Source organism: Malus domestica, chromosome 07, assembly GCF_042453785.1.
Source record: "Malus domestica chromosome 07, GDT2T_hap1".
Taxonomy (NCBI): domain Eukaryota; kingdom Viridiplantae; phylum Streptophyta; class Magnoliopsida; order Rosales; family Rosaceae; genus Malus; species Malus domestica.
Genome location: NC_091667.1, coordinates 18,048,549 through 18,069,042, shown reverse-complemented (window position 1 = coordinate 18,069,042; position 20,494 = coordinate 18,048,549). Strand labels below are relative to the sequence as shown.

The 20,494-nt window shown below is 36.7% G+C and overlaps 1 protein-coding gene across 1 annotated transcript; it reads left to right on the top strand.

The window, feature by feature from the left end:
- The first annotated feature begins 6,047 nt into the window (after nucleotides 1-6,047).
- On the top strand, nucleotides 6,048-10,461 carry LOC103439133 (COP9 signalosome complex subunit 1). Its single transcript, XM_008377683.4, has 6 exons — nucleotides 6,048-6,579; nucleotides 7,540-7,860; nucleotides 8,700-8,816; nucleotides 8,917-9,002; nucleotides 9,438-9,672; nucleotides 9,995-10,461. Exons 1-6 carry the CDS (start codon nucleotides 6,178-6,180, stop codon nucleotides 10,169-10,171), a joined length of 1,338 nt encoding a protein of 445 aa, XP_008375905.1. The 5' UTR covers nucleotides 6,048-6,177; the 3' UTR covers nucleotides 10,172-10,461.
- The last annotated feature ends 10,033 nt before the right edge of the window (nucleotides 10,462-20,494 follow it).

The window sequence follows — 20,494 nt, the reverse complement described above, 5'->3', positions numbered from 1 at the left end:
CCTCCAAAAAATGTCTCTTGGGACACTATCATATGTTTTTTCCAAATCTATAAATTTCGTCCAGTTTGCCTTAAAAAAAAAACAGAAAGGAAAGACGAATATTTACCACCTTGTAAGTTCCAGGCTTCACCTCTCCACCGACATCTATGAAGTCGAACAGAACCTAAAAAGGAACAAAAATTTTGGTCAGTTGATACAAAGATGCAAGCTTTTAAACTTGAAAAGATTTTAAAATTGGACCTGAAGCTTGTTAGACTTGTGAAAGCGGCAACTAAGGCGACTTCCATTTGGCATCGTTACAAGAAGAGTCGTAGCAGTCTGATCATCTATTGCTGGTTCACAAGGAATCGAAGCACTTTTGCAGCAACCCTACTCTCAAATTCCTTCCATTAGATTGTAGGGAAAAAAATTATAATATTAAGTTGTTGAAAGATCAAAACGACAATCATTCCATCATAAACCTCAACCTAGTTAACTAATACTTACAATTTGGGTCCGATATCTTAACTCTAAGTACTAGAAAACTACAAAACAATAAAGGGAAAGAGGAATGTTGTGTAAATTGAGGGTGCAAAGACAGTCATGGAAGTCATTGGAATCTAATTCTATTTTCTTGATACAGTTATGGAATAGATTGAAAACTACCAAACAAGTGTGAGTAGGTTTGAGACTACAAAAGCAATTGAGAAAAGAAACAAAATATTGAATCATTATTTTCCAATACAGTGGATTGCGGGCTAATAATTTTGGATTTTTGTCGAATTAATGGATTGCTAGTTTCTTAAATTAATTCAATAGATTGGGACCATACATGATCGACTGTGAAAGAAAAAAATAATAATGACGTTCGAGTCATATTCACTTTGAATGTCTTCGGGCAAAGCAATTGAGAAAACAAAGCCTAATTAAGCTTTATTCAAGGACACCCCAACATAATTGGATGTTGCTACCAAGCAACGACGACAAATTAACAATGGGTCAAGAAATTCATGGAAACCCATCAAGGATTTGATGGCTTCTGTGCAAAGTAAGGCCTTGCAACCATCGGACTACGAGTTGGGCTCGAGCAGGTTGCTACAGGTAACCTAAGGCCATCTCCAACCGAAGGGTCTAGAGGGCCAGATGACCGAAAATAGCCTGAAAATCATCTCCAACTGAGGGCTAGGCTAGAGGGCTCGTAGGCCCCATGGAATCTGAAAGGGTCAAAGGGTCAACCGGCTAGCCTAATCCAGCCAGCCAGCCAGCCCCGGGCTCCACCATAAATTTTAGCATTTCTGTTGGATATAACCGATAAGAATTCTAGACCAAATTTCAAATGCAACGACTAGCTGACATTAGTTAGCCGTTATTTTTGAATCTTTTTATAGCTTTATTTTTTACACAATTTTTTTCCTATAACTTCTAATTTTTTCTATAACTTCCATTTTACAAAATTTGTTTTATATTTTTTTTCCTATAACTTCTATTTTACAAAATTTGTTTCATATATATTTTTAAATTCTATTTTTTTTTAAATGCAACGGCTAGCTGATGTCAAGTTTCGCCATATAACATCCCATGATCCATCACTAAAAAAAAAGGCAAATGCAGATGCCTTAATAGTTCGTTAATGCTTTCTACTTTTTTTTGAATAAAATTTATCTAGTTTTGCCACTCAGTACTACGGTCTGGTGATATTCCTCTTCACTTGGAGGTGAGAGGTCTTAGGTTCGAATCTCGTGGATAGCAAATTCGATACCAAATTAGGTTGCCCATTGTGTGGCTTAGCCGAACTCCATCTCACCTTAGTGTAAAAATATTGATGTATTCAAAAAAAAAAAATTCATCTAGTTTACAACAACAACAAAACATTTTTTTTAACTAAGTGGCATTTTTTAACTAAGTAGAGTCGGCTGTATGAATCCTAGAACGTCATTATACGCATTTCTGTGTAACGTCTTCCATTAGATTCAAGTAGTCTAAGTCTTTTTTTAGAGTCTCTTCTAAAGTCTTCCTAGGTCTTTCTCTACCCCTTCGGGCCTAAACCTTTGTCCCGTAATTGGATCTTCTAACCGGAGCATCAGTAAGCCTTCGTTTCACATGTCCAAACCATCGTAACCTATTTTCTCTCATCTTTCCTTCAATTCCGACTACTCCTACTCTAGCTCGGATATTCTCATTCCCAATTTTATCCTTTCTCCAATACCCACACATCCAACGAAGCATTCTTATCTCCGTTACACCCATTATATGTATGTGTTAATGCTTCACCGCCTAACATTCCGTGCCATTAAGCATTGCTGGCCTTATTACAGTCTTATAAAATTTTCTCTTGAGCTTCAATGGCATACAACGGTCACACAACACGTTAGATGCACTCTTCCACTTCATCCATCTAGCTTGTATTCTATGGTTGAGGTGTCCATCCAATTCTCCGTTCTTTTGCTAGATAGATTCTAGGTAGTGAAAACGGTCATTCTTTGGTATTTCCTGATCTTCAATTCTCACCCGTAACTCATTTGAGCATCCGTTTACATTGAACTTGCACTCTATATACTCTGTCTTTGATCGACTTAGGCGAAGACCTTTAGATTCCAACATTTCTATTCAAAGATTAAGCTTTGCATTTACTCATTCTTGAGTTTCATCAATCAACACTATATTGTCTGTGAAAAGCATACCCCAAGGAATATCATCTTGAATATGTCATGTTGACTCAACAATTACCAATGCAAAAATGTAAGAACTTAAAGATGAGCCTTGATGTAACCGTACAGTTATGAGGAAGCTTTAGGGTTGTCCTTCATGAGTTCTTACAGTAGTCATTGCTGCATCATACATATAATTTGTAGCTTGGATATATGCTACTTGTACTCATTTCTTCTCTAAAATCCTCCAAAAAATATCTCTTAGGACCCTATCATATGTTTTTCTTCCAAATCTATAACTTTCATCCAGTTTGCCTTAAAAAAAAAAAACAGAAAGGAAAGAGGAATATTTACCACCTTGTAAGTTCCAAGCTTCACCTTTCCACCGACATCTATGAAGTCGAATAGAACCTAGAAAGGAACAAAAATTTTGGTCAATTGAGACGAAAGAGGCAAGCTTTTAAACTTGAAAAGACTTTAAAATTGGATCTGAAGCTTGTTAGACTTGTGAAAGCGGTGACTAAGACGACTTCCATTTGACATTGTTGCAAGAAGAGTCGCAGCAGTCTGATCATCTATTGCTGGTTCACAAGGAAGCGAAGCACTTTTTGCAGCAACCCTACTCTCAAATTCCTGCCATCAGATTGTAGGGAAATTTTTTTATAATATTAGGCCGTTGAAAGATCAAAACGACAATCATTCCATCATAAACCTCAACCTAATTAACTAATACTTACAATTTGGGTCCGATATCTTAACTCTAAGTACTGGAAAATTACCAAACAATAAAGGGACAGATGAATGTTGTGTAAATTGAGGGTGCAAAGACAGTCATGGAAGTCATTGGAATCTAATTCTATTTCCTTGATACAGTCATGGAACACATTGAAAACTACCAAACAAGTGTGAGTAGGTTTGAGACTACAAAAGCAATTGAGAAAAGAAACAAAATATTGAATCATTATTTTCCAATACAGTGGATTGCGGGCTAATAATTTTGGATTTTTGTCGAACTAATGGACTGCTGGTTTCTTAAATTAATTCAATAGATCGGGACCATACATGATCGATTATGAAAGAAAAAATAATAATGACGTTCGAGTCATATTCACTTTGAATGTCTTCGGGCAAAGCAATTGAGAAAACAAAGCCTAATTAAGCTTTAGTCAAGGACACCCCAACATAATTGGATGTTGCTACCAAGCAACAAGGCCAAAAATTAACAATGGGTCAAGAAATTCATGGAAACCCATCAAGGAATTGATGGCTTTTGTGCAAAGTAAGGCCTTGCAATCATCAGACTACGGGTTGTGCTCGAGCAAGCTATTGTAGGTAACCTAAGGCCATCTCCAATCGAAGGGTCCAGATGGCAAAATGGCCGAAAGTAGTCTGAAAACCGTATCTAACCGAGGGCTAGGCCAGAAGGCTCATAGGCCCCATGGATTTTGAAAGGGCCAAAGGGCCAACTGGCTGACCCAATCCAGCTAGCCAACTAGCCCAGGTCAGGCAAAAAATTCTAGCATTCTTGTCGGATATAACCAACAGGAATTCTAGGCCAAATTTCAAATGCAACAGCTTGCTGACGTCAACTGTTATTTTTGAATTTTTTTTGCAGTTTTATTTATTTATTTATTTTTTACACAATTTTTTTCCTATAACTTTTATTTTTTTCTATAACTTCCTATAACTTCTATTTTACAAAATTTGTTTCATATTTTTTTTTAAATTCTATTTTTTTTCCCATAACTTCTATTTTACAGAATTTGTTTCATATATTTTTTAAATTCTATTTTTTTCCTATAACTTCCTAAGCCATTATACAACATTAAATTAAATTAAGTAACATGAAACAACATTAAACAATATGAAACAACATTAAATAACATTAACCAACTTAAGAATTATACAACATAAAACTTAAATGCCTACTGCATGCTATTTTTGGCCCAAAGATGTGCAACAAGATCCTGTTGTAGGTATTTATTTGTGGCACGGGAACGTATCCTTCTATAGCGCCTCATGTACTCATTTATAAAGATACTACCAATTCTTGGATTGAAAGGAAAATTAGGCCCATCATATATTTTTGCATGAGCCCTTCTTGATCTATTTGAATCTTCTTGATCATCATCGGACTCTCCATCAATATATCTCGCTCATTCTCCACTATCATATTGTGTAATATGATGCAGTTTTTAAATAATAAATTATGTTTGGCACTCGGTTGGAGACGGTTTTTTTGTGACATGGCTAAAATGAGCCCTACGGCCCTTTGGCCATCAGTTGGAGATGAAGACAAATATGGCCCTGTACTGTTCATTAAAATATTAATTTCTTGGACGCCAGAGGGCTAAAACGAGCCCTCTAGCCAGCCTTTGGTTGTAGATGGCCTAATATCCTGCAAAACAAGCTGTAGGTTTGCTAGTCACGAAGCTGAGGAAAAACAACCCCATCGTGAGTCTGTAGGCTGCAGCAGTGCACAGGTCGAGGGGAAAGTGCCCATCAGAGTGATCAGGTGTGCAGTCTCGTCCAACAGATGGGAAAGACTAGGCACTTAGCTTGGTTCTCATGCGCAGAAAGCAAGCCTAGAGGGTTGCTAGGTCAAAACGTCAAAATGATGTCATCTTGGTAGAGTCTGAGCAACAGCTCGGCTCGGCGCGACTTAGCACTTGGGTATAAACGCAGGCCAACCAGCGCAGTGGCACTTGATTGGCAAAAAATGAACATTGAGGCTTTGAATTTGTAGAAGAACCTCCTCTATGAACCTTAAGTTCCTTAGCCTCGGACAAGAATATGCTGCTAATGTGTTGTTGACCTATTTAACTGAAGAATTATAGAGAGGGAGAGAGGGGTGCGACACATAGGGAAAGAGATTGATTTGGTGTATTCTGATGTGTGTTATCTTACATCATTGTGTCTTTATTTATAGTAGTAGAAAAATAAATTCCTTACCCTTTAGGTATTACAACTGAATCAGGACACTATCTAAAATGTATAACACAACCGCAGTAGAATTTGCACAATAACATTCCTCACCTAATTAGAACTTCAACAAGATATATCTTTTACACTAAGGGGATGCAAAGTTGGGCTGAGTCACATAATAAACAACTTAATTTGGTATCAAATTCACCATCTTTTTAGGTCATTTTGAATCTAAGAATCACACCATATCCAGCCAATGAAATGGTTAATTGATTTTAATTTAAATAAAATAATCACCAAATTTAATATATATATATATATTTTTTATTTTTATAAAGTAATGGAAGAGTGTATTGTTTAGATTTCAGGGTGCGTTTAGACTCCCTTTACGTGTATGGTTCAAAGGCTCAAAAGCCTCGAACCAAAAGCCCACAATAATTGCCCAATCAGAAAGCCCAGGAAAAGAAATAGTCGGGTCCCATACGGCGTCGCTTCGTTCTCCTCCCTCGCTGCACAAACTTGTACAAAGAGAGAGGGAGAGAGCAGCACTGTAGTATAGCATTACCTACAGAAGGTACCAAAAAATTCCCCCAAATTTGTGCCCTAGGATTTCGAGTTTTCCCAAATGGAAGGCGACGACGATACATCGGGACCAATGATCGACGATGAGATCTACGCCAACGGCGTCGATGGAGACAACGAGAAGCGGAGCCGACCCATCATCAGCAGCGAGCAACTCGACATCGAGGCCTACGCGAGCCTCTACAGCGGCCGCACCAAGATCATGCGCCTCCTTTTCATCGCCCAGAGGAGCCAGAGCAACGAGGCTATGGAGCTGGAGGCGCTCCGCATGGCCTACGACGAAATTAAGAAGGGGGAGAACACCCAGTTGCACAGGGAGGTCGTGCAGAAGATCGCCGGTCGATTGGGGCCGGAGTACGGAATGGACGTCGCTTGGTGCGACACTGTGGATAGGAGGGCCGAGCAGAAGAAGGAGAAGCTCGAGAACGAGCTCAATGCCTACAGGGTATGCCGTCCATACAACCCTCTCATCTTTGTGGTTCTCTCTTTAATTTCTAGGGTTTATGTGATTGAGTAGTATATAGGTTTTTTTTTTTTTTTTTTTTTTGTGGTGGGTTTTGTTGTGTTTATTTAATTTTAATTTTTGTTTAATTGTTCATGTTGATATACTTGATATGGTGTGCCCATAGTCTGTTTGCTGGGTTTAATGGTTTGTCATAGTTATCGTTTACGGGTTATGTTGTATATACAAACGTGGTTATGGGTGAGATGTTCTATTCACGATACAGGCAGTCATGGTCCTGTGGCTTGTATCTTAGGCAGTGTTGGGCAGTAAGCAAACAACTTGTTCACCCCTCGACTTTAGCTTTGCCTTCAGATGTTTTGGTGGATCAGTGAAAAGATGTTAAAGGCACATAGTAGATGTTATTCTTTCGGGTATAGGAAAGGTAAAGGAGATGGTGTACTGCAGTTTTGTGCATGCAAATGAATATGGGCTTTTGATGTTTTGTAAATTGAAATGGACCGTGGTCATTGTTCTCGTCAACCTAGTGAAGCTGTCGGGTAATAATCAACTTTGGGCTCAAAATGGAGGTTTCCAAATGCAACATTGTCAGTGGTTAATGCATGACAGATATTTTCAGACACATTTACTTATACGTGTTGCATATTTTTCAACTGTTGGTCCTCTTAGAACTTCTTTTTTGTATACTTATTATTGGGATCTAATGAGTTCTCATATACAGTGGTTAGGGTTCTGCTATAGTTGAGTTTTTGATGCTTATTATATATATTTTTATGGTGGGAAAAACTACTTTTGGGATTTCTGTCCGAGGGTTGTTATGCATATTTCCTTGCTTATGTTCCTAAATAGTAAAATAAGTGCAATTTATGTGATTAAATCTTATTTGGCTCCCATTATGGCGTACCATGATCTCTCATTATTCCTTCAAATGCTTTTGTGCAGACAAATCTGATCAAAGAAAGCATAAGAATGGGTTACAATGATTTTGGAGATTTTTATTATGCTCATGGTCAACTTGGGGATGCTTTTAAAAGTTATGTTCGGACTCGTGATTATTGCACTACGTCAAAGCATATTGTTCACATGTGCATGAGTTCAACTCTGGTCAGCATCGAGATGGGTCAATTTACTCATGTCACAAGCTATATTACCAAAGCAGAGCAAATACCAGATGCCCTTGACCCTGTCACTGTGGCTAAACTTCGTTGTGCTGCTGGATTGGCTCACTTGGAATCTAAAAAATACAAACTTGCTGCTCGTAAGGTTGTGGATATTTCATTACTTTTTTTCTATCGTAATGCTTTTTTCTTTTTCTTGTTTTTTTTAAATATATATTAAAATCATCTAGCTTTGTGCTTTAACGTAAGAGCTTGTGAGTTTATGATTTTAATCAGTTAGGCATGTTGTGTTTGGTATGCTAAAACAATTTACAAATACTGAGAAGGTCAATTAACAGTCAATTATTTCATGCGCTAAAGTTGTTTCAACTACAAACTAAAAGGATGTGAGTTAGCTAATGATGAATTAAGATGCCTTGTGTGCGTATCGTATACCAGCAGTTTCAAATACAGACTGTGAGGGAGTGTTTGAATGCTCAGTATTTGGTGTTCACACAATGAACTTTTTCGTGTATATTTATATATTATTCAGTATATAATGGCATCTTTCATTTTATATCTTATATTCTGGATCATATTTAGTGTGCCTTTTGGGAACCTTCATAGTATAATTATTTCCTTACAGCTCTTTCAACTGTACTATGTCATTATTATTTTCCAATCTTATTTTAGTTGCAATTTATGTGTTCTTGTTGGGCAGAATTTATGACAAGATATTCTGATAATATTGAACTTATGCCTTCAAAATCAAAGGAAACAGTTTGACCTTTAAGTATTGCTAATTTAATTTTTCCTGGTTTTAAGATTGTCCCTGGTTCCCTAAATTTTATTTCTATCCTACATGAAGGGTGTTATTATATGCCCATTATTTAGTAAAATCAATTGCAGTCTTTTGACAATGTAGTAGTCTCTGTCTTCCCTTTATCTGTTGCTTTCGTGAGACATCTAATGTTTTAATCATGCTCATTCATTGTGACGTTACAGTTTCTGGAAACTGGGCCTGAATTAGGAAACCACTACAATGAAGTGATTGCTCCTCAAGATGTTGCAACATATGGTGGGCTTTGTGCACTTGCAACTTTTGACAGAATGGAGCTTAAGGCATATGTTCTTTCTTTCCTTTTAACTATATCCTTTTGATTTTATGGTTTTTTGGTTTAGACATAAAGCTTCTTTCTCAGTGAATGATTTTATATGACAGAACAAAGTTATAGACAACCTGAATTTCCGGAATTTTTTAGAGTTAGTACCTGAAGTCAGGGAGCTTATCAATGATTTCTACTCAAGGTAATCAATCGTGATGTTATCTTTTTAGTTGTTGCCTTGCTTCATCAGTGTGTCAATTTCAGCAATGGTGCTTCTACACAATGCATAAATGGTGGGGGAATTTCAAGTTATATAAACATTTATAGATTTAAATCATGTGAAGATCTTAAAATTATTTTTCTTGTTAAACCAATTTGTCAAGTGAGATTAGACATTACTTGTTTGTACCATAATCCATCCTGTGATTACTTTGAAATGACATTAGACCTTGCTTACTCATAGTTTCAATTGCAATGAGTTCACGTTTTCCAATTCCTTGTTGGAAATGAATATAGAAGTTGAAGGTGCTTGTGCTTGTGCAATTGCTTTTACCTGTTGGCAGTGTCGAAGGCTTGTTATCTGATTGATGTTCAGATATTTCAGTTTCAGTAACATTCATTTGTTCTTCTTTTGTAGCCATTATGCTTCATGCCTGGATTACCTTGGGAATCTCAAAGCAAATTTGCTGCTTGACATCCATTTGCATGATCACCTTGAGACACTCTATGGCCAGATCCGCCACAAGGCTCTCATCCAGTATACGCACCCCTTTGTGTCGGTAGATTTACACATGATGGCCAATGCTTTCAAAACTGATGTTGCAGGGCTTGAGAAAGAACTTGAAGCTTTGATCACTGACAACCAAGTCCAGGTGTGCTTTTCAATGCTATCTGCTGTATCTACTTGTATGGGATATTTACCTAGCTTGTAGCTTACAAAATCTTGCTAACTCACTCCATGCCCATTTGTCAAATGGACCTCATATAATTGGTTCACTTAAGTGGGCCTTTACTTGATGTCCTAGGACTAGGCATGGAGTTTGGAACCCAATCGGTTAACTGAGGTATTATGCACGATGAATCGGTTTTTGTGGTAGGTTTTGGGGCGGTGGGGTTGAAGTGAAACTTTAGATCGGTTGTTTTTCATGTGTAGTATTTTGTTCTTTATTGACCGAATACATGATGCCACTTCAGGCTAGAATTGACTCGCACAACAAAATCCTCTATGCACGACATGCAGATCAAAGGAATGCAACTTTTCAACGGGTGCTACAGACAGGGAATGAGTTTGATCGGGATGTTAAGTCTATGCTCCTTAGGGTAAATCTTATAAAGCATGAGCACAATCTCAGGGCATCAAGGAAACACTGATTATTTTAGACAATGTGTTAATCTGGCAATCTGGCCAAGGTTTGCGTCTGCACTTTTTGTTTTTGACATTCATCAGCTTGGTTTAGTACGGTGGAGGATTTGACACATTTAGAAAACCAGGGTGCAAATATATGCGATCTTTACCGATATTAGATGGTTGTTGTCTTGAATATTCGGATTTTGATTTTGATTAGATTTTTAGTAGTTGCAGCATTGATTCAGTTTCTTCTCCGTTGGACAATGTCAATATCGAATATTCAGATTGAATATTGAAGCCGGAATTGCATAAATTTTAATGCCCCAGTTTGAGGACTTATATGGTATTGGTACAGTCACAATGCGTGCCGTGGCAATGAAATAAGAATGTGTACATTATTAATCACGTCCTTATTTTATTAGTACCAGAAGCCACATTGCGGTTGTTTCCGTGCAATGTAACTTGTTCTCCTTAAGTTTAACCATAGATTACTTACTAGGCTGGTGCACCATCAGGCCTGTTACAATTGTCAAAATGGAGCTCTTTCAAAGCTTTTTGAAGTTTTACAGTGTTGGTTGCCGAGTTTACTTTTAGGCTTTAGACTTTACCGAAGGTTTTAATTACTCTAATACCGGTGATAAGTCTGGCAATATAACCTCAACCCTGGTTAGTAAATTCGCATGTTATACATGTATTTAGGAATTGCTTTGTAAAATATTTCGGCTTTTCTTATGCTGCTCATTGATTATTTTTATTACAAAGAATATTTTACACTAATGCACACCGAAGATAAGGTGGAGTGTTTGAAATCAAAACGCTATGCGTTGAAGAGGATGCTCTAAACCCTAGGAGCACTCACCATTTTTTGCTGAAATTGTTTAATACAAATCCTTTACACGTATTTCTCTCTATGTCGTTTTAATTGAATTCAAGCTATATTCTAAAATAATCTACACTAAAGGGAAGGCGGAGGATTAAACTTGAATTATAGTGGGTTTAAGAGGAAGACTCTAAGGTTATGTCCAATGGATTAGACCATAAGGCCATAGGCCATGTTTTAGCTCAAAATAAGACAAGATCCAACTCCAATGGAGGGCTGGGCCCAAAAAAAGACCCACCAGACCATTTGTTAGCCCTTAGGCCATTGGGTTGGGCATTTTGAGCTAGCTAGCCAACCCGTTTGAGATGCCCAAGCTGTTAGTAGCCCATTTGCTAGTTGACTTTAGCTTGCTATTGGTTTTCAATTCTTTTTTTTTAGGACGAAATTTTATTTGACATACCCGACCCGGATCAATCCTGAAGAAAGCTCGGGTTTCTTCATTTTTCAATCTTAGAAATTCTTTGTTTTCTCCAGATTTCTTGCTTTCTCGAGTATATGGACGAGTTCAAGAAGCTTAGGTGATTTTTCAGTGAGTTTAGGTCATTTTTGGAGGTGGAATAGTGGATGCCTGGGTTGTTCCGAGAGGGAGAAGAGGGAGAGCGCTATGGGAGAGATGAGTGGGTAGAGAGAGAAAGGGAGAGATGTGAGGTGTGATAGATAGGATGTGGGAGAGAGAGTTAAATAGGACAAAAGTAATGATGTGTCTAATAGATTAAAGGGAGTCTTAACAAAAAACTCCTGATACTGTTCACTTTTAACGTTAATGATATTTTTGCTCTAAAAAGTCACTCCTGATACTATTCACTTACAACACATTTTTATCTTTTTGATTAAAACTCAAAGTTTTCAAGCAATTTTCATTAGTTTTCCTATTATTAAAGGAACAAGGTGGGGTTGTGGCGTGTGTGGAAGAGAGTGAATAGGTGGAGTGTGATGATGATGGCTAATGTGAATGCATTGAGTGAGAAATTCAAACCCACCAAAGACAATTCTTTAATGCCCACAACTCCGGAGGCTTATTCATTTAGCGACAAGTGACACTCAAAATATGTCTGGAGATCTTATTTTAATATGGTAGTTTAATTCAATTAACCAATAAAATTAAAGAACAAACGTAAAACAATAAATTATTGAGGGGGCTAATAAATAGCCTCATTCTGTTGGAGATGGTAAATATGGCCTGATACTGTTCAATAAAAAATAATTTATTACAGAACTATAATCTAGACGGGGGCTAAACGTAGCTACTTCAATTGGAAATGGAGAGGGCTAGAAGTCCAAAAGCCAAAAAATGACCTGATTTGTGCAAAAACTCATCTCCAACTGATAGTAGGGCCATAATTCTATAGAGTGGACATGTCATTATTTGGTCAAAAGAGCATCAGACTAGCTAAATATAGCCCCCATCTTAGCCTTTTTTTGGCGCCCAACTTCTCATTCGCAATAATTGATTCAAATTCAACAACTAGGTTTGAAAACATTCAAAGATAATTTAATTAAATTAATCAATATTTAAAGTATAAACTTAAACTAATAAATAATTGAAGAACTCTGTTTAGGCCATTTAGTTAAGATGACCTAACAACAAAGGCAATCCAACACTTGCTCACGCCTCTTTAAATACCACATAACAAATTCACATATTTTTAATATATATTGACAGAATAAAGATATTAAAATTTTAAATAAACAAATATATTAAAAAGTTGTATAATTGTTGACTCCTTCCACTGTATTGTGTTTTACTAATTATGACATCAGCTAAGATGCCAGATGGCGGTACAGTGATTTGGGTTCATTCATACATAATAAGCGTAAAAATAAGAATAATATGTAGATACTCACTAGTGAATACTCATCTTTTTATTTGGTCAATTATATTTTAACACATGTTTTCTTGTTTAAAAAAATAATAGACATTTTATTTAACTTTTGGAGAAATTACACATGAGGTGTATAAAATTGGTACCAGACAGATTATCCTACAATAAAAACTTTGAAACCAACTGTATTGACTAGTCACACGTACTAGTCAACTAGGTACTAGTCACACATACTAGTCAACTAGGTACAAATTGTTAGGTACCCACAAGTATATAAACCCAATAAACTTATGAAGCTAAAACAAGACAATGTGATCTTTTATTATGTTTTAGCCTTAGTTGTTGAGTTATGTTTACTTGGTTAACAAAGTGTCAATACTAGCAAACCCTACAAAGTTTATCTCTAACAGTGATTATATGATCATAAACAATGCTATGTAAAGTATCAAACACAAGGAAGTTTTTGGCTGGAAAAGTCCACATTTGGGTTAAAAAACCGAGGACTCTGCACTGAGTCCAATCCACTAACGTAAACAAGGTTCATACAAAGACCACACAAGCTCAATTCCTAGATCCCTATCTATGGAGTAGCTTTAACTTTGTGCAACCTTGCCCTACACGAGATGAACTCCTTTGGTCTTCACAAAGTGGCAGCTCCTCATGAGCTATTCACCTTGTGGCACTGAGATCAACACGATCAATGATATGATGTTATGATATGTTTATGAATTGAGGATTCAAACGACTAGTCAGGTTCTCTAGTCAAACAGTTGAAGAAGAACCTAACATGAATCCAAAAGATTGGTCTATGAAGGATATGAAACTCAATGTTTAGACAGAGAACTTAATACAAAACCATGAATACAATGGAACCCAAATATGCAGTGATTGGGTATTTGTGCATGAGATGGTTTTGTGGCTAGGGTTTCGGTTTTGAAGCTTAAGAAGTAGCTCTAGGCTATATGCACTATTTTTCTTGAGATGTGAATAATCTAGCCAACAACAAATGAAACCTTGAAACCTCTTTTAATGGAAGGGCTGGATGTTTTAGACTAAAGGAACAAGGAGACACATGTCACAAGCCAATGAGACATTTTTAGATCAAGGGTGAGAAATCCACACACGGGAAAAAATGTTAGTTGGCCCATGTGGGCTATCTTAATTTGCGTGCTTAGACAGCTGGACAACAGAAGGAATTTCTGATTAGACAACTACACTAAACAAAATAATCTGGAAAAAATATGTTTGGTATGCATATGCAAATGTAGAATCAAACATTTTGTAGTGAAGATGATTGGTGCTTTGACAAATTCAATTCCAGCAGTAATCCCATATCAGCATTGTACCCTAACTCTAAATTATGAGCAAGTGTGGTAACATTTACAGTTTTTGACAAGGGAAGCCAAACAATAAACTTAATACTTAACAATCTCCCCCTTTGGCTTTCCTTGAAAAATAACCCCAAACCTATAACAAAATTCACACACCACTCACACTCAAGAAACCATGCAGTGACAAGAAAAGAGCAAGTAACAACTCTTGTAGCAACACACATTTCTCGGCAAGAGACAAGTGAGAATGATCATGGGTTATTATAACATAATAAGCTCATCTTATAAGTGATACCAACAAGTACATGATCTTTAAATGAATATTCTAGTTACACATTTAAATCACATTTAATTTTTTCTACCCCATTTTGTCATGGTAAGACAAAGGAAGAAGGTGATAAACAAGCAATCACAACAAATAGAAAGGAATTAACAATGAAGCATAACAAGTATCAAAGAAGGGACAATGCATCAAGCAATACTAAAACAACCCAAAAGGTACAAATCTTAGTACGAAAAACATCAAATACCAAACAATTTAAGATAAAACCTAGCTAAGAGTAGCAAGGTTAATTACAATAAGAGCAAAAAAGAAATGGAGATTTAACTTGTTCAACAAAACACTGTTCAAGAATTAAAATAAGAGAACTCCCCCATGACACTTGCTCTCATGAAAACCAAGGTTCTAAAAAACGATAGGCGCTAGTCGGACGGCGAGCTAGCGCCTAATGCCTAGGCGTCCTAGGCGGATTTAGGTAAATTTCTTGTATATCTTATAAATAAGTGCATATTGACACATAAAAAATTATACTTGTATGAAATTCATGGATAAGATAATAAAAGAATGATAAAATACAAAAAGAGTATCCAACAAGTTCAAAATTTAAAAACATATTAAGCATATATATACCATATAACTTAAGACATTTTGAATGATTATATCTAATTTTTTTTTAAAATAAAAGTAAAAATCCCATGTAGTGGGTTGGATGGTTCATATCGGGCAGTGGATTAGGGCCTAGATGAGAGCCTAGGTGGACTAGGAGGTTTTGAGTAAATTTATTACATATGATATAAATTAATTTAATTCATAGGAATGAAATAATAATTCAAGTCATTTTGAACGATTAGTAAGTTAAATTAATTAAATTATGAGAGATAAAAATATAATTCAAGACATTTTAAATAATTAGTATTTAGTTTTTAAACAATAAAATTTAAAAACCCCACCTAGTGGGTTGGGTAGTTCATAAACATTTAAAAATAAAAAACTTGTTCATAAAAATCCACGTGTGAGGTTTGACACCTCCCCTCCACCCCACTTTCTCATATCAGGTAGGATTCCAAAAGGTGGAGCCATTCTTACGCCTTGGAAAACGGATACACATCATTATTTTTTGGGTTTTCTTTTCCTCTTCTTCCTTGGAAAGAGGAAAGCCATTAATGTTTTGAATGTTTTTTTCCTTTTCCTCTTCTTCTCCTTCTTTGATTACTTTGTTTTTCCATTTCCTCTTTTTCTGTTGCTCTGTAAATTTCCACTGCAGCCTTTCTCGCTTCTTTTCTAAGCTTCTTCCTGTTTCCAAGGCGCTCGCTTTCTTTCTCTCTCTCTTCTAGCGGCCAAACAGCCCAGCGTCTGCATAGACCTTTGAGTTAATTGCGGTGGAGCACCGCAGCCTAGCGCCCAGGCGCCGCCTAAGCGGCTGCCTTAACCATTTTTTAGAACACTGATAAAAACTAAAACCCTTAAAAAAACTCCCCCATCATCCTAGAACTCCTCCGACTGTGATGAGTCATCTGAGTAGTCAGGAGATCCAGTAGCAATGGTACTTTCAATAAATGCATCTCCATGGCATGTAATAGAACCAAAGCCTTCTTCATTGTCATAATCAGAATAGACAAACTTGATGTGCTTGCTCTTCGAAGTAGGAGTGTATGAAAAATGCTGATGAACATTGATGGACACACCGTTCCCTTTAGCAGCATAGATTGCGACCATCTTAGCAGCAACGACACTCGAATAACTAGACGAGGTGGCAGTGTGATAAGATAAGGAAGATGGATCCAAGAGACACTGATGGACAAGCTTTGGAGGGCACATAGATGGCTTGGGGACAAAATATGGAGGATTCAAGGAGGTTTGACTCTTAGACGGTTTGTAGAATGAGTGACTGACAAAAAAAGAAGATGTTGATTGACTGACTAGAGATTTAAAATCAAAAAATTATTTCCTAAAAGAGTTGATCTTGAACTCTAATATGTGCTATTTTTCTTTCCTGGGAAACATTTGGTGGTAGGGCCGGTCTGGGATCACCTTGAGTAACAACACTCATTACATTGCTCAAGTTCATTAGATTTTTGTCAAGATCCTTAGTGGTTATAGGACAAATATCACCTAGATTCTTTTGAACTCCTGCATGCTTACAGAGCTGAGTGATCATACAAAGATGGATTGTAGAGTCTCTCTGGTGAGTTTTAGAACATTTCGACTTAGACAAAACAAACTTAAAATTAGAAACCTAAAAGGAACATCACAATTAGTCAACATTGCGAACAACACTTTGGCAGACTCTAGGGCATGATTACCATTGTTTGAAGACCCTAAGACATTTCTACGAAGAAAATCAGACCAACTCTTATAAAATGGTTTGAGACGTGACTTTGACACTTGACTTTTAACCAATGGAATAGACGAATCAACATAAGCCTTACGATGGTAGGCTTTCATGTCATATTGACATGTAGCTAAGTTAGCTTGGTAAAACAAAGGCACATGATGGGTCAAGTTCTAGAAACGTATAAATGACGGACGGGTCAAAGGGTACCCATATACCATGAACATACACAACCTCACCAAACTCAGAAAAATTAGACTGAATATTAGAATAAAATTCTTGAACCACAGTTAGATTGAAATTGGAAGGAGGAGAATTTACCCTATATAGCTTGTACTTTTTGATGAGGTTATCATATTGGATATCATCAGTCACAGGGAGATCATCCGAAATGATTCTTCGTTCAGGCACAACTTTGCGAGCAGCCACCGTTGTGAAATTTTTTTTTTGGCTCGAGTGGTAGAAAAAGCAAGAGCTTGATCCCCATATGCAACATTAGATGAGTTCCTCGCAGTTTAAGACTTAGTAAAATGACAAGAGGGTTGAGCGCGAAAAGAACTTAAGTTTCTAGTCATGGGTTTCATCGATATGGTTCAAGATTTTGAGATGGAGGGAATGAATTCAACCAAGGGCAAACAACACAAAATGAGGTAAGGTAAAAACCTAGATGGGTTAGAGAATGTTAAAACCTAGGACACTGTGAAGTAGTCTAAGCCGCATGATAAAACCAATTGATGAGATGCAACAGTTAAAAACAGACGGTGTAAAGACAAGAATACCCTTAATGAACCTCACCTTTCTGATGAAACCACGTGACTAGTCAAAATGTTGAAATTAATTACAACAAAACTAGTTAAGTACAACAAGATGTAACCAAGGGAGAATACACAAACATGAGAAAACAAGCTATAGTTACAAACCTAATACCATTTGAGCTATAGCCAACTGGGAATTTCACAGAGAAAATCCAAGAATAGACATATTTAATAACCAAGCTTCCAAGACAATTTTGATAATAAATTTTTGACAAAGCAAGTACATTTGAAAAGAAACATGCAATGCAATACTTCAGAAACAGAACTTTACGGACACACAAAGATAGCACAACACAAATTAACACTTGTTCATACTAGTTCATACCACAACACTACTCACAACGAGACAAAGAATTTTCATAGGCCATTTGCCATAACATGGAGAACCTTTGACATCACAGAGAAAGGATTAATCAAGGTAAATCTACAAAATGTTAACAAGTGAGACAGTTAAGAAATGCACTAAGTGACACACACACATTTAACTGATGAGTTTATTGACAAGACAGAAACAAGAGCAGGCAAAGAAACGTGCTAAAGAAAAAAAAATGGAAGCAAGGCTACTTATCCTGTTCAGTCGAAGGCACAAAGGTCAATAGACCATCGATGATTTTTGTGTCTTGGATTTTCTAAAAGAGTTATAAGATACACTGCCAGCTATTCCTCACATGGCCCCAAGTTTATATCAAAAACATTTCTTCGTAAGAATCTCTTAAAAGCAAGATATTTGTTCCTAAGATACTTGGAGATTAAATATTTGACAACATTCATCCAAACAACTAGTGCATAATCATGATCAGAATGCACATCGAGAAATAATTAAGATTATCAAATTGAAGAACAAACTACCATGCAAAGATGTAATCAAACAAGGCACATGAAGAATTTGCATTCATAAGTAAGAGAGAAGCATACCTTGGTGTTATAATACATCCAGCAACCAATATGAGGGGTAGCTCACCATGAATCAGCAATGGAGATTGAATGTTCAAAATTGCATTCGCTTGACAGCAGGCTTTGGCAAAATCAGAGCAATACCTTTTTGTGTGAGATACAATAGGATGCCTTACCAAGATGCAAGGATCACACAAGTAGAATTCAGAGACGAAGACTTATAATTGCCCACATTGGAACATTTGTTGAATAGGATCAATGTTCCAAACTAATGAACAATCACACCTAGAGACAACAATTGTATAGCAATTTTCCTTTGATCTTGGAACTACCAACATGTTCTTCCCATGTTTATCAACAATTCTGCAACTCATCTTGGAAAAACAAACTTCATTAGCAACTTCATCACAGAGTTGACCAATATTAAGAAGACTAGTTGACAACCCAGTCACATAGCAAACATCTTCAAGCATAAGGAGTCCATGAATTTTCACCACTCATTTTCCAACAATCTCTACCTTGTCTCCTCCACCAGACTCAATCAGACCACTTTTGGATGGTACAAGAGACAAGAAAGCATTTTTGTCACCAGTCATGTGGTGAGAGCAACCACTGTCAAGATGTCAGGTGTCTGGCTTACAGAATGATGTTAAACTTTGAGCAATCAAGCACTTATCAAACCCACGTTGAAAACCACCTGAACTTAACTTGACATTTCTTGAGCTTGATGAATTGACAATATTGGACATTTTTCTGACCTTAATAGTTAGACGATCTACCTGTTCCTTTAGATCATTTTTCCTTCCAAATGTAGCTTTCTACACCTAGGTCTAATGTGGCCAAGATCACCACAATAATGAACAAAACTAGTCCTTGAAGAAGAGTTAATAAAAGGAAGTTCCTCAAAAGCATGAGAGTTGACACCCATGGAACTTGAACTGCTTTCATCACAAGAAAGGACATTTATACCTTCAAACTGATTTCCAATGGACAATACACTTTCTGATGAGTCAGCACCCATAGACAAACAACTTAACTTGTATGTGGCCTCATTCAATTCAGAAAACAGCTTCAAATTAGCATCTCGATAAAATTCATTGTTTTCCCACTGTAGATGAATTTGTTAAAGCAAACTTTCATGTGATATCATTAAACTCTGCATATGATCTTCAAGAGAAGCATTTAAGCCATCCTTTTCATCATCATCACCATAAAAAGAGCCTCTTTCATTCAGCATGCAAAGTTCAGCATTTGGCCGTACGATTTTGTCACTCAATTCTGTTCTGACTAGTTGAATAAACTCAACCTCTTCTTGGAACATAGACACCTTTTTGGTAAGCTCAGTATTGTCTAATTCTATAACACATATCTCATCAAATAGAGATTCATACAAGCTTGACAACTCCTGAGATGATAACACATTAGTATGATATAACACTTCATCATTTCCATTGGGTGATGCTTCATCAACAGATGCAACAAACACAATAATCTCTTTATCATAATCTGGTGACTTGTTTAATGACCCAAAATCTTGATCATCACTATCACTCCAAGTAGCCATCATAGCCTTTTCACATTTCTGACCAAGAAGTTTGGTGTTGGCACATTTAGCTGCACGATGCCCACTTCCACCACATGTAAAATAGGGATAAGAAGCTTTGGATAGACTTTTGTCTTTCTTTCCTAAAGAATCACTAGATTTCTCACCAGAGAATAGTTTTCCACGATTGTTTGATGACCTCTCAAACCACTTGACATCCATTTTTTTGTTTTTAAGACCTCTTCTAAATTGCTTGACAAATAGGGCAAGATCATCCTCTAAGAACTATTCACATGTGTCACTTGTAACTTTGTTGTTCTCAACACTTTGAAGAGCGACTTCTTTTCCCCTTTTAAAGACACCATTATCCATGTTAGGCTCCATCTCATAGGTAATGAGTTTCCCAACTAACTTTTCAAGCTTAATCTCACTTAAATCTTGAAACTGT